The sequence below is a fragment of the Cygnus atratus genome, chromosome 23, assembly GCF_013377495.2.
Source record: "Cygnus atratus isolate AKBS03 ecotype Queensland, Australia chromosome 23, CAtr_DNAZoo_HiC_assembly, whole genome shotgun sequence".
NCBI lineage: Eukaryota > Metazoa > Chordata > Aves > Anseriformes > Anatidae > Cygnus > Cygnus atratus.
In genome coordinates, this window is record NC_066384.1 from 3,671,221 (window position 1) to 3,684,647 (window position 13,427).

Here is a 13,427-nt window from a genome sequence, read left to right on the forward strand (position 1 = left end):
TGTTGTAACAGCCTAGTGCTGCTATCCTGATGCAAAACAAAAGAAAACAAAACAAAACAAAACACAGTAACAGTACTTTGGGCAGCTCCAAACTCAATCCTTCTTCATATACAGCACCTGTCCTTATATTCCATGATTCCTGACCCCTCATTTATTTTCCCCATGCCACTTCTCTTGTCATATTGAGTTCTTCTAAATACCCCTAAACATTGCAACTGCTACTCCATTTTCCCAGCCCGTATAACTTGGTATTTCCTTTCAGGAGCAAATCGCTACCACCTCAGTCTAGCTGTCAGACACACTGAAGATGGAGTAATATTTATATATAGCCTGTAAAAATGGAGCAGGTGACACCCATTCGAACACTCTAAAATTTAGTAAATGCATGCAAAATGTTTGGGAGAGGGAAGAGAAAGAGACCTCATTTTAGAAAAAGGAAGCTAGAGAAAGAAATACGCTTGCTTTGTGTACAGAGGTTTTCCTGGAGCTTGTGTTAGCAGCACGGTAGCCAAAAATTCGGACCTGTTATGCACACTTGGTATTAAGATGCCACTCCTGCGCTAGGATCAATATTCGTTTAGAAGTATAACTAGCACTATAATGCTCTTTTAGATTTTTCTGATCAGTGCCCTGCTAAAGTGTATCGCCAATACAAGTGGCCTGTATAGGATGAATAAACTTCCTCTGCTGAAAACTCCGACGCTCATCAATATCTTTTAATTTTGATGCTGAGGACCAGTCAATAGGTCATGTCCGATTTCATAGTTAAATGACAGCATGCTGGAAGTACTCAGTCGCTTTGGCAAGCTATTGGTCTCCAGCCAGCCATTTCTATTAAATACTTAAAGTAGGTTTTTAAATATTTTTCTGCTATTGGTACAAAAGATTCTTAATCCATCTGAGTGGTCCATGGACACCCCCCACCCCCTGCAAAGATTCTGAAGCTTTGTTTGAAAATCCCAAGAATTAGAAGAGACTGAGCTATGGTGTCTGGGGATCTCCTCATGTTGTAAAAGATTTATGTTAGGAGAAGCCTTAAAACAATCTGCACTTAGTATTCCAAGATGCATTATCTCATGTAAAAGGGCATTTCAGTCAAATGACAACTTGACCGGTCAGGAGGGAAAATGAATTCAAGTGCTGATGGCAATTTTACGGCAGCAATATGCTGCTCTTTACTTTAGTCCAGATATTTTGCAGATAGGAATATTTACACAGACTGTCCTGCCAGTATTCAGTGTTTAGCAACAACACGAGTAGTGACATAGGAGAGAATACTCTATTTTCTCCCAGGTCAGGAAGCTACATCACCCACATTTTATTGTAGTTGGTTTTGCTGCAAAATACCCTCCAAATTTCATCTGCCTACTAAATTATGTTTTCTTAGCTCAGGGTCAAACACCATAAAAATCATTCAGTCGTGGAAACATTCTCCTAAGATCAGACCTTTTCATTCCTACTCATCAATAATGTGCACTTTATGTGTACAATTGATTTTGATTTTCTACTGCACTTGTCTGACCCACAACGGCCAGCTAGATAGCGAGAGGCACAGACATCAGCGACGTGTCCTACAGGCTTTTGGGACGACGCAGACTCACTCCTGTAGTCTCATTCAATAGTGACATTAGGATCACAAATGATAATGAGAAATTTGGACAACCACAATACTCAATATTGTCTTTATGATTGCAAAATCCAGCTGTGCTGGAGGCAGATCACAGAACAACACATAAAGGGAGAGGCACACGCTCTTGATCTCTGACTGCTTTCTGTGCTGGTTTATAGAATCAATTTTTATTGCTATGATATACGTGCGAATTAGTAGGTGCAGACTTGTGGGTTTGCTTTCCCAAGGGATCGTGCTGAAGATGCCCTGGCATTTATCCAAAAGGTTTAAGGTGGTTTTTTGGTCACTAGTTATTTTTAAGCTTAGATAGCATGCAACATTTCTATTTAGGACGCCCTTTTTTGCTGCTCAAGTTCTTTGCTATATTGTAAAAAGCTTCCTGTAAAGCAAGCAGGGTGCTTGTACTCACAAAACACTCCCTGCTAAGATGCTGAATGCTCAAAACCAGCTTAGTACTATTTAGGAATTTCTTGCACAGCAATTTTGTAGATCAAAGTTGAAAACATTTAAATCCCATTCCTACAACCAAGAAATATCCAATCTGATGTGCCTCAGCACGTTTAAAGAGGCAACTGCTTTTCCCTGAAGACACTGTAGAAGGTGCATTTGTGTGGAGCACTCCCTTGATGAGCAAAGATCATTCACTGCTCATGCAGAGCCGCTGCTCACCGCGCACGTGGCCGTTTGTCCCGCTGTAGCCCAGTGAATAAAGCAGTTAAATGGACCCTAAAAGAAATGGGACTGGGCACAAGTCTGATACAGCAAGAAGCCAAAGCCTAGGGAAATCTGAATATCATAGAAGAGGGAAGCCTGCACTGCTCTCAGTAAAACTGGTTTCTTTGTTTTTCCACCACAATTGCAAAGGCAAAGAGAAAAAATCATAAATCTGATCAGAGCAAGGAGTAAGGCTACACCAAACATTGAAGAGGCAATGACAGCAGTCACGTAAGAGGAGCTCTTCAAGTCCTCCACTCGTTTGTAAATTCCTGGCAGATCTGGAGGCAACCAGGGCCCCGCACTGAACCCAAAAAAGCCAGCGGTGCAAGCCGGTGACAAACAAGCTGGGTTTGTGCCTGCCCGTGGCAGCCAGTGCAGCTCCGCACCGAGCAGCGCTCTCCCCACGCACAGCGATCCTTTCAGTTTCCATCCAACCAACCTCAGTCCGGCTTCTCCAGTCCTTGGGGAAGTAACAGAAGGAGTCCTCTTAGAAATTACTACAAGCCAAATGGAGCAGGTGACTGGGAAAAAACAATACCCGTTTACTGAAGGCAGACGGTGCCTGACTAACCTGATGGCATCCTACAAGACGGGAACTTCTTCTGTCGAGGTGGGGAGAGCAGTGGTCACTGCTGACCTGGCCTTCAGCAAACAGACTGCTTCCCGCAGCCTTTTGTAGACAAACTGGTGGGATAGGGTTTGGGGGGGGGGGGGGGCTGCGAAGAGGCCATGCTTGGAGGGGGGCGATCAGTGGCTTTACCCCGGCCGGTGGCCTGTCAAAGGGGGGGTCCCCCAGGGATCGCTGCCAGGCCCCACGCTGCTCGCCACCTTCCTGAATGCTCTGGGTGACGGGACTGGAAGCGGCCCCCAAAAGCCTGCTGCTAACACCAGCAGCGGGGACTGAGGGAGCTGGGTCTCTCCTCCCTGTGAGGATCAGGCCCAGGGGGGCCTCACCGCAGGGCTCCCGTACTTGGAGGGCAGCCACAAAGCGGGTGGGGGCTCCCTCGTCACAAGGAGAAGACAAGGAGCAACGGGGGCAGGCCGCACCGGGAGAGGTTTTGTCCTGATATAAGAAAGAAATTATTTATGGTGAGAACAATTGATCGGGGGCAGGACCTCCCCAGGGACGTGGCAGAAGCCCCATCACCAGAGGCTGACAGGGGTGCCATCCCACCCAGGCTCCCTGTTCCCATGCAGCGTGGGCCTGGTGATCTTCTGGGGACCCTTCCAACCTGAGCTGTTCCAATTCCACCACCCCAAGCCCACCCGCATGCTCTTTGGGTGGACAGCTCTGCACAATTCCCTAACCCATATAAAAGGGGCGTGAACCAATTTTAAATAAACCTGCTCCCCTTCATTATGATTTATACAAGCCCCCATGGGTCTGTTTGCTTTAATGGGTTGGATGCTGCCACCGCTAGCGGGGAAGTCAGTCGGCAGCTCCTGACTTTTTGCCCCAAGACTCAGGAACATCCCAGAAACCTTCCCAGCCCCCATCTGCAAAGGCACAGGGCTGCACCACCACCAGCGTTTTGTTCCAGCTGTTTATTCAGACATTTGAATGAAACCAGTGTACCATTTTGAGAACAAGCTGGAATTAACTGTGAATTAAAAAAGCACGAAGAGCAGCTCTTATTCCCCCTCCCTAACCAGAGCAGTGCCGAGAAACAGCTCGCAAAGCGTCTCATTCCTCTTCTCCTCGAACTTTGTCGCCTTTGCCACGGCATCGCTGCAACCAGCTGCAGAGGAACCGCTCAGGCCCGCGGGCGAGCGCCCCAGCTTCTCCCACGGGGCTCCTAATCTTCTTTGAAGCTCAGCTTGTTCTGCACCTTCCGGGCCATGCACATGGCCGTGAGGACCGAGCAGGTCACAGTGAAGAGGCACAGGGCAGAGAAGTTGTGAGCCAGGTCACCGTGAAGGGAAGAGTAGATGTGCCGCCGGGACTCGTAGTCCAGCACCACCGCCTCGATCTGCGCCAGCGTGCAGAGCACCAGGCAGACGTGGAAGATCTGGTGGCTCTGCCCGAAGAAATGGCACTTCCCAGGGAACCACTTCTCTGGGTACGGGTGGGAGAAAAAAAAGGCGCCGATGAGGAAAAACAGGACCTGGCACTTGTGATACAGAAGGGCCGGGTCCGCGTGCTCAGACGGCGGCGCGGTGTAGATGCGGTGCACTACGGGGCTGATGTCCAGCACGTACGCCAGACCCGAGGGCATCTCCTGGCACAGCCTGCTCAGCAGGCGGGTGGACTGGTGGTAGCGGAACTTGGCGTAGCAGGAGCCCGCGCAGGACAGCCACGCCAGCAGGACAGCCCCGGGCATGTAAAAGCCCTTAACCTTCTCGTGCCAGCTGGGCTCGATGGCGTAGTAGTAGTGCCCCAGCGCGCTGCCGTACTGGTAGACGGCCACCCCCACGTAGTCCATGAAGAAGAAGCTGTAGTGCCAGAACTCAGACTTGGCCTGCAGGAGGTGCGCGAGGGTGCTGAAGGTCAGGTAGGTGATGGACGCCACGATGATGATGAGGAGGGGCTGGGCGTGCGGGTCCCGCCCAAAATCCACCCTCTGCGAGAGCTGCTGGAACCGCAGCAGCAGGATGAGGGCGGCCACCAGGTGGGTCCAGACGTTGATGGCTTCGTTGTGCTGCTGGAAGAGCGTCGAGAAGTAATAGCGCCAGGTCTGGTGCACCGGCCGGTAGCCGGTGTGGATGTAGGGCTTCCAGAAGACCTTCGGCACCTCGGCACTGCTGACAGTGGAGGGGGAGAGCGGGGCCAGCAGCTGAGGGACCTGCCGCACGTTAACGAAGAGGCGGCTGAGCTTTTCAGGGACGGCCGTTGCCATGACACAGCCAAAGTCCAGTTCGCCGCCAGCCGGCACAACCTTCGGGACAAAAAGAAAGTTTTGCTGTGGGGTTTAATGGCGGCTTCACCAAACTCAGCAACAGGGGCTGTTTGAATGCTTTTTTTTACTTTAATATGTAAAATCCTGCACGACTAGAGAGTGGCCTCTGTAGCCGAAATAAGAGAGTCACCAAAAATAGCAATATGAAGGAGGCTGATGTGATACTGGAGTGCCCCATGCAGGCGACAGTCCGGAAGACTGGAGAGGTAGAGGACACCAGCATGGGGTTAATCAATGAAATAATTAACTCACCAGGATACACCAACTCCTAGCTAAGCTCAGCTCGGCCCTTCCCAGGGGTTCGGGATGTTCTGTTCCCACAACATCCTGAGAAAACTTCCCGCTCCAGGAGCAGCCCCAATCCTCCCTTGCCAGCCGCCTGCAGAATCCCAGCTCGAGGCTCTGGCCAGACACCCTGCCCTACCTCATGAGGAGCTGCCTCGGGGGACGAAGTAACAGAGCACCGACATAATCTGATTGAGGTTTTCACCGTCTGTTTTCAACTCTGCGTTTTCCATATGACACTACATGAAAACAATGCAGCCTGCGTGAGTTTATCCGGTTGCATCACTGACATCCAGCAGCGTAATCTTTCCGAGCAAGCTTCCTATATTTACACTTTAAAAGCTGCTGTCCTTGCCGAGATAAAGGCAGCCCCGCTCTGCCTTTTCATGGTGGCCTTAAAGGCTCACTGAAAAGAACTTGCTCGAGGTGAGCTCCCCCACGCCCGTTTACCTGCTCTTGCTCAGACAAGTGGAGGAAAACAGCCAAATTCCCGTCCAGCCCCGGTGCTGATTTACAGCCTTAACTCCTGGCAAGTTCAGTCATTTCAGGCACGGCTCAGACAGGAAAAGCTTTTCAAAGTTTGGAAACAGAGGAGGAGGGAGTGGGACTGTTTTTTTTTTATTTTTTACACTCCAGAATTTCCTCATCGCAGTGGAGCAGATAGCTCCGTAACCCACGCCTGCCTGAGGAGCACAAATAGGGATAAAAATCAGCTCTTTGCCGTTCGGCTCCCCTCTTCAGCGCTCTTTTCCCACCTTGCCTGGCTAAGGAGGCTCCCCCTCGACCTGAGCCCTCCCGTGATGCTGTGACATGTGTGGGCTGCTGTGGGGAGGTAACTGTGCCAGCCCTTGCCCCGCACTGCTGGTCTGGAGCAGCCTCAGGTCCCGCTGGGGCGGACGCGGGCAAGAGCAGCATTGACCAAACCAAGCCTTCCCAGGGCGAAGCCCTGCTGCGATGCATGGGGACCTTTGGTCTGTGATGGTTCCCACGGGAAAGGTGCCCCCGGGGAGATTTTGGGGCACAGGCAGTGGGATCCCCATGGAGGCAGCCAGGCAGGGGAGGCGCTGGAGGTCGCTTCAGGCCCTCCCAAGCCCGCAGGCACTGGGTTCGCCTCCAAAGCTCTTCCCAGCCACGAAGCCTTAAGGGATGCTCGCGTGGGGCCGGAGCACCGCTGGGGCAGCGCTGGGATCCCCGAGCCCTGCTCGTGCCCGGCTCCAGCCTCCCCCTGCCCCTGTCGCACCCGGGATTTCCTGCGGAGCTTTTCCGCAGCATCCGTTCCCCCCCCCGCCGAGCCTCCCTCGGGGCCGCAGCCCCAGCCCCAGCCCCTCGCAGCCCCCGGAGCTCCAGCCCCTTGCTCGGAAACCCGGCTCAGCACCGGGCCTCCCCCCCCCCGCCTCCAGCCTCCAGCCTCCAGCCCGGCTCCGGGAGGCTCCCAGGGGGCGAGGCCCCCGCTCGGCGGAGCCTCCCCCCGCCACCTCCTCCCCTCGGTTCCCGTCCCGGCGCCCCCAGCCCGGAGCCGTCCCCGGTTTCTCCCCTCTGCCCACGAAGGCACCTGCAGAGCCCCGCCGCGGCCGCGCTGCCCGCCGGAGGTCGCGGAGCCCCGGCTGCCGCCCAGCCTCCGCAGCGGCCGCCCCCTGCGCCGGGCCCGCCCCGCACCGGGACTCGGTGCTGCCGCCCCCGGGGGGGGCCTCGGGCTCCGCTCGGCACCGGGGGGGGGGGGGGGGGGGGGCGGAACCCGCACCGCGGCCCTGCCGAGCGTCGGGCACCGGGAGCCGCCCCCGGGGCCTCGCCCGGGCCGGGGGAGCGGAGGATGCCCGCGGTGGGGCGGGGGTGGGGGCCGGGCTCCGTGCGCAGCCTCCGCCCGGCCGAAAACCTGGGTTTTATGGGGGGGGGGGGGGGGGGGATTGGGGTTGACCCCCTGGTGGGGGTGGGAATTGGCGTGATGGGGTTACTGGCGTTACTCCCTTACAAGGGCCGCTGCTGTTCGTGCGGCTCGCTGCGGCGCAAGGGGCAGCCTGAAGGAACAAGGAAGCTGCAGCTTTCTGCTGTCGTTTTGGACATCGTTCGGACAGGTTCTCCCCATCAAGCAGAGGAATTTTCCCTTTTTCCTGCCCCCACACAAGGGCAGGGCTTTTCTTTTACCCCTTTCTCCCCTCAGGATGCGCATCCCCCTGTCCATTCCCCTGCCGAGGCCCCAGCCCCACACATTGGGCTCCATTTCACACAAGACACAGAAAGCAGAACTGAAGGGAACAGAAGGCCCCAGGCTCCCGTGTGACAGCTTTGGCAAGTCAAAGCCGTGTATTTAATGTCTTCGTGCTCTTAATAGCGTTTGGGTTTTGGCATCCTTCTCATCCTTGGAAAGAAGGGGGGAGCGTACAGCATTTGGGCTGGCAGAACTTCACTCAAGCGGCAGGCAACCATGTTAAGCCGTAGAGGTTTTTGGTTTTCAGTTAGCACTTACGCATGATCTTAAAGATGGGAACCGGATCTGTGACCGCCAGCCTCACAGCGCCGTGTCAGAGCTGTTCTCCTTTCACAGGCACTCCTGTAACGCCTGAGGTCTTTTTCCCCGTGCTGAGCTCATCGCAGCCCCCTCCCCTGCCCCAGTGGATCCCAGCCCCTACCTCGGTGCCACTGAAAACACAAAGCCTGCTGTTCCCCCTGCAGCTGGGTGCTTCTGAGCAGGCTCAAGTACAGCCCTTCCTGCCTCGAAGTGTGAAGTACAAGTGCTGAAAAGTTCTTTAAGCAAGAGCTCGGCCCCCCCACCTGTGCAGCCTGGCTTTGTGTCACCCCATTCCCCACCTTTTTTCCCCCTCCCATTTTTGTTGCATTTTTCCAGTACAACCAAAAGCGCTAAGCGTAATACACGAGAGTTTTCTGAAGTAAGCCTCCCCCTTTGGCAAGCCCCAGAGCAATGGTGAGTGAGCCAGGACTCAATTAGCCCCTTTAAAAATATCCTTACCAGGTTTTCCATCCTCAGAGTATCAGTGTCTGGTGCACGGTCAGTGCCAGGAGCTCTGGGCACGGAGCAGAACCAGCCCCCAGCCAGCCCCATGACCTAGGAGGGGGAGCTGGGACCGAGCGCGCCTTGGAGCAGAGCTCAGTGCCGGGCAGCACGAGGAGCTGAGAAGCGACAGGTCCCCCCGCTCCGAGGGGAGGCGGTCATTAACGCCGAGTATTTCAGCTCAGGAAGTTATACTTCATACTGACACGCTTCATTCACAGACGGCTATTTATACTCACCCACCGCAGCCTCGCCTTTACAGCCAAGCTGCACAGGTACTCGTGGACATGCCAGACGCTGCGTTAATCTTACACGAAGGGTGTTTGTTGTTGTGTTTTTTTTTTTTTAAAGGCAACCGTACACTACAGCAATGCGCCACCTAAAAGCATCTTTACTCACAGCACAAGTACAGTTGTACGTTTCACTTCCCAGAAAAACAAGCACGGCATGCATCTCTGCGGGCAGGCGTTATCTCCAGACTCACCCCAGGGCAGTTTTTTTTTTTATCCCAACACATCTGCAGCAGACACCAAATTAAAAATCTTCAGCAGCATTCTCTGTTGGTGGACGCGCGTGATCCCAGCATGGAGCAGGTCTGGCTTTTACCCCGTGACACTGCAGCGAGCGGTACACGGATCCCGATTCAATAGCACAAGTTATCTTCCAGAAACCCTTACCAAAAAAATAAAAGGGTCAGATCAGAGTCATGTGGCAACAAGGACTCGTTTGTCGAGGCATCAGCATCTGAAGGGAGGTGGCTCTGAACCCTTTGAACAAAAACACCCCACAGCTGACAACTGCTGAGGTGTCCAAACAAAGCTCCTACTGTACAACCGAGACAATGAGCGTGCTCTAGGAAGAGACAGTTATGCAGCATGCCCATGGGTGTAAGGAGAAGTGCTGTTACAGATTTTTCTGTCAGCGCTGGATAAGGATGCCTGTTGTAGACATCAGCCAACCAATTATTCCTCAGGTCATTTCCAGAAATGATTCTCACGGTAACAGCACTGTGCAGCTTTATTTAGTCACTCAGTTACAGCAGTATTTTAGAAGACTGGGACAGAGTCAGATTTTTTTGAAGTGTAACATATTGAGCATGGAACAGTTTACTACATATTCCTTTCACAAATGTCTTACAGAGCTGATACAGTACTAGCCATCAACCCAGTAGCAAGTGCTCTGGAGTAGAAAAGGATGCAACAAGAAGTAGCTACACTGGAAAGACAACACTTTAGAAAAAGTGAAACATGGAAGGTCTCCCCTCTAGCCCCCAAAGAAAGCGTACAGTTTGGATCTAACTTTACAGTTCTACATCAGTTTCTAGAAACTTAAAAAACAAAACCAAAAGTAAAACCACTGGCCAGTACAGTCTTTGGATATTTAGAGGAGGGGGAGAGTGTCAGTTTCCAGAACGAAGTCAGTCGGTTTCGGCCTCACCGGGGTCTTTGCCTTCTTTGTTCTTTCGAACCTCTTCAATGTGCTTGTCCTGGAAGACAACAGCAGGGGAGCAGTGAGCCGCAGGGCGCAGAGCAGAGCGCGCCCCCGCCTGCATCCCGTCCCCAGCTCACAGCAGGAAACCTGCTACACCTTACTGAGGGGGGCTGCAGAATGAAGCTTGAGAGAAAGCGAGCGGCCTGCTCTAACCCCGTCCACCCCCCTTCCCACAAGGAGGATTTCTACAGGGTCTCCCATAGATTTAATATTCTTTCGAGACTGGACCCACAGAACGCCCAGGGATGTGTCTATTTGTACCAGCCCCTCACACGGCCGTTTACTGGTCTCCACCTAGCTGGTTCGTAAGTGAGGAGCACTGACACCTCCTCTCCCAACCACGACTCAACACCTACCTTCTCCCGCAAGCGTTCCAGTTTAGCAGCCATTTGTGCCTCACGGTTCTCTTTGTTGGCTTCCATTTTGTGGGTCAGCTTCTCCTCTGCCATTTTGCTGAAGTTGTTGTTTTCTTCAATGGCTTTCTGAAGCACTTCTTTTTCATGCTCCCTCTTCTCGGCTAGCTGCTTCAGGACTTCTGCTTCATGAGACTAAAGAAACAGAGCAGGCGCGTTTTGAACATAAAACAAACTACACAGCTACAATCCAGGTGCCTGCAACTCCTGAGCAGAGGTTTTTCTGCCATTTTAATGGCAATCTGCATAAGTTCTTGATGCAGTACAAAGCCCCCCAGTACCCACAGCCTGCATTTCACCACTACCGACAAAGGAAAGCGAATTTCTATCATTACTCACAAATCTTTAAGTGGGATTTTTCTCAGAAGGGTACATGGATTTTTACGTTAATACCTATTGATCTTTCCTAGAAGACTCACTTCTCAGAATGCTGAGTTTGTGATTCCAGTCACACGTGAGGCTGTACTTCAATTCCTAAGCCTCTGTACAGCCAAGGGCTCTAAACCACATCAACAGCAAGATCTTGCATCAAGATACCGCATCCACAAGCCTTCTAATTATAGATTCACCACTAGGTTTTCTAGGAGAAAGTGAATCTTCCATGACATTACAAATAGAGTAAAGAACAGCTTCCTTCTGAAAGAGCATCACCTCTCAGTTATCTCCCCAGTTTTTCAATTGACCATTCAAAATAACTTTGGACATAAGTCTCCCTAAGAGCCCACGATTCTAACAAGCTCAATTAATATTCCATTTACCATAACACAAACCACTCATTTGTCTTACGCAAGACAAATTTAAGAAAACCCCAGGCTGATTGAGCAGAGTTCCTTTAACCTGCCCTTTCAAACTTACCTTACGTCTCTCTTCTGCTGCTTCCAACTTCTTCTGAATTTCTTCCAATGACAGATCCTTCTTCTTTGGGGGAGAAAGAGGGAATTCTGGGACTGCTTCTTTTGAGCGGGGACTGAGTATCAGCTCAAATGCCTGCCCAGAGGCACGCTTTTCCAGTTCCTTCACTTGTATATCTAGGAACATGAAAAAGAAATGGGATTTTAAGCCATGAAACTGACTTAGCTAACTTGAACAGCAGCCTGCAAGAACTGAATGCCACCAAGCTCACTTTAGGATACAGGTGCATTGGAGCAGATAGCTCTGTTCTACGCAGTAGCACCATTCAAAAACGCAGTGGGCAGTTCAGTTCACAATTCCTCCTTGATACATTACCCAAGTGCCTGGCATTTCATTTTAGCTTTTAATATCCAGACTCATAAAAACAACTGTAGCAGTGCTTCCAAATGAAAAAACATTCTTTCTCCAATGAGAAGTTAGAGGTGAGCATTTTGAACCTCTTCAAAAGAGCTGACCTAGAGGGCCTAGCACTGAAACCCTTTCTCCAAGAAACACCTAAGCCAGCATCCTACTATTTAAACACCTCCACAGGGGCATAGGCACGTCAGCCCCGTATGGCTTCAGCTGTAGCAGCACACCAGTTTTGACCACCAAGACGTCTAGATGACAGTCGGTTTCGTTAACTGAGCAGATGGCGTGCAGATGAACTGAAGCCCATCTGCTATCAGCCTAGCTTGAGATGGCTTTTGCTTCTGTTTCCACAAGCACTGCTTTAACAGCTTCTCCAAAGCAGCCTAGAGATGGTAGAAAAGCCTGGTGACAACAGTTTATTTAACAAAGCACAACAATTACATAGGAAATTAAGGGAGGGGGGAAGAAAAACGCATTGGGCTCACGATCCTACGTACCAGAAGTAGCCATGACCGACGAAATACGCCTCCAGCAGCCTGCTCCACGAGACCTCCGACAGCTGGACTCCTGGGTAACAAAGAGACACGTCTCTGAGCAGCAGGCACACGGCTGCCATCGCTTCCAACGCCCCACAGAAGCGGGAAAAGGAACGAGGGGCCGACAGGTGACTGCACCCGGTAATTAGCGGCCAGCGGGGCTGCTGCGCACGGGTGGGAGCGGAGATGCCGCTGATTTAATTAGCGCCCGTCAGGGCTGCGCCCACCGCAGGCAGCGCGGGCGGCGCTAGGACCCGGCTCCCCGCCTCGTCCCCTCCCCTCCCCGCGCCGCCCGCCGCCAGCCAATGAGCGCGGCGCGCTGGGGCGGAGGCCCCGCCCCCCCGGCACGCGCCTCTCCAACCGCACCGAATTCAAACGGCCGGAGAGGGGCGGGCGGGGGGAGGGGGAGCGCGCGCGCGCGGGCGGGGGGCTCGGGGAGGGGGCGGGGCCAACGGCAACATCCGGGCACCCCCCAGCGCCCCCTCCCCTCACCCCCCCACCCCCCCACCCCCTCCTCTCCCCACAGCCGCCCCCCGGGGGAACGGCCCCGCCCCGCCCCCTCCCCACTGACAATGGCGGGGTCCTGTCAGGGAGGGGAGGGGGCGCCGCCGCCTTTCTCCTCAGCCGCCATCAGGGCGGCTCCCCCTCAGAGCCGACGGCGGGACAATAGGACCCCCGCCCATTGTCTCCCGCAGCCTCCCGTCACCCCCTCACACCCACAGACCCCCCCCCCCCCCCCTCACAACCCCCGCCCCACCTCACGCCCCCCTCACGGACAAAACCGACGACCCAACGCTCCCCCCCCCCGGCACCTCTGAGCCCCCCGCGGCCCCTCAGAGCCCCCCGCGCCGCCTCCCCTCGCCCTGACAGCCGCCCTCAGACCCCTCCCGCCGGCTCCCCTCCACCGCTACGACGCCCCCTCCGCTGCCCACCGGCCGTTCTCAGCAGCGGCGCCGCGCCGCGCCGCGCCCCCCTCTCGGCCCGCCGCCGGGCCCGCAGCGACAGCGCGCACCCACCTGCCCGCTCCGCCGCTCCGGCCCCACTCCGCTCCCGCCCGCCCCGCCGCGCACAAAAGCGCCAAACAAAGGCACGTGACCCGCCCCGCCCCGCCCCTATTGGCCGAGCTCGGCGGCACGTGCCGCCCGCCGCGGGGAGGGGGGGGGTGGGTAAGGAGGGCGAGGCTGGGGG

General features: G+C 54.1%; 2 protein-coding genes across 4 annotated transcripts; both read right to left on the reverse strand.

Moving 5' to 3' along the window:
- Nucleotides 1-3,877: 3,877 nt before the first annotated feature.
- Nucleotides 3,878-7,193, reverse strand: PAQR7 (progestin and adipoQ receptor family member 7). 3 transcript variants are annotated; one of them, XM_035562193.2, is made up of 2 exons: nt 7,082-7,193; nt 3,878-5,223 (listed from the first exon to the last, which is right to left on the reverse strand). In XM_035562193.2, exon 2 carries the CDS (start codon nt 5,182-5,184, stop codon nt 4,144-4,146), a length of 1,041 nt encoding a protein of 346 aa, XP_035418086.1. In that variant the 5' UTR covers nt 5,185-5,223; nt 7,082-7,193; the 3' UTR covers nt 3,878-4,143. The 3 variants fall into 3 exon arrangements, with proteins under 3 accessions (XP_035418086.1, XP_035418088.1, XP_035418087.1); XM_035562195.2 differs by lacking the exon at nt 7,082-7,193 and adding an exon at nt 5,980-6,004; XM_035562194.2 differs by lacking the exon at nt 7,082-7,193 and adding an exon at nt 5,669-5,763.
- A 2,342-nt stretch (nt 7,194-9,535) lies between these two features.
- On the reverse strand, nt 9,536-13,339 carry STMN1 (stathmin 1). The gene is made up of 5 exons (XM_035562282.2): nt 13,256-13,339; nt 12,201-12,270; nt 11,296-11,468; nt 10,384-10,575; nt 9,536-10,022 (listed from the first exon to the last, which is right to left on the reverse strand). Exons 2-5 carry the CDS (start codon nt 12,211-12,213, stop codon nt 9,954-9,956), a joined length of 447 nt encoding a protein of 148 aa, XP_035418175.1. The 5' UTR covers nt 12,214-12,270; nt 13,256-13,339; the 3' UTR covers nt 9,536-9,953.
- Between the last annotated feature and the right edge of the window lie 88 nt (nt 13,340-13,427).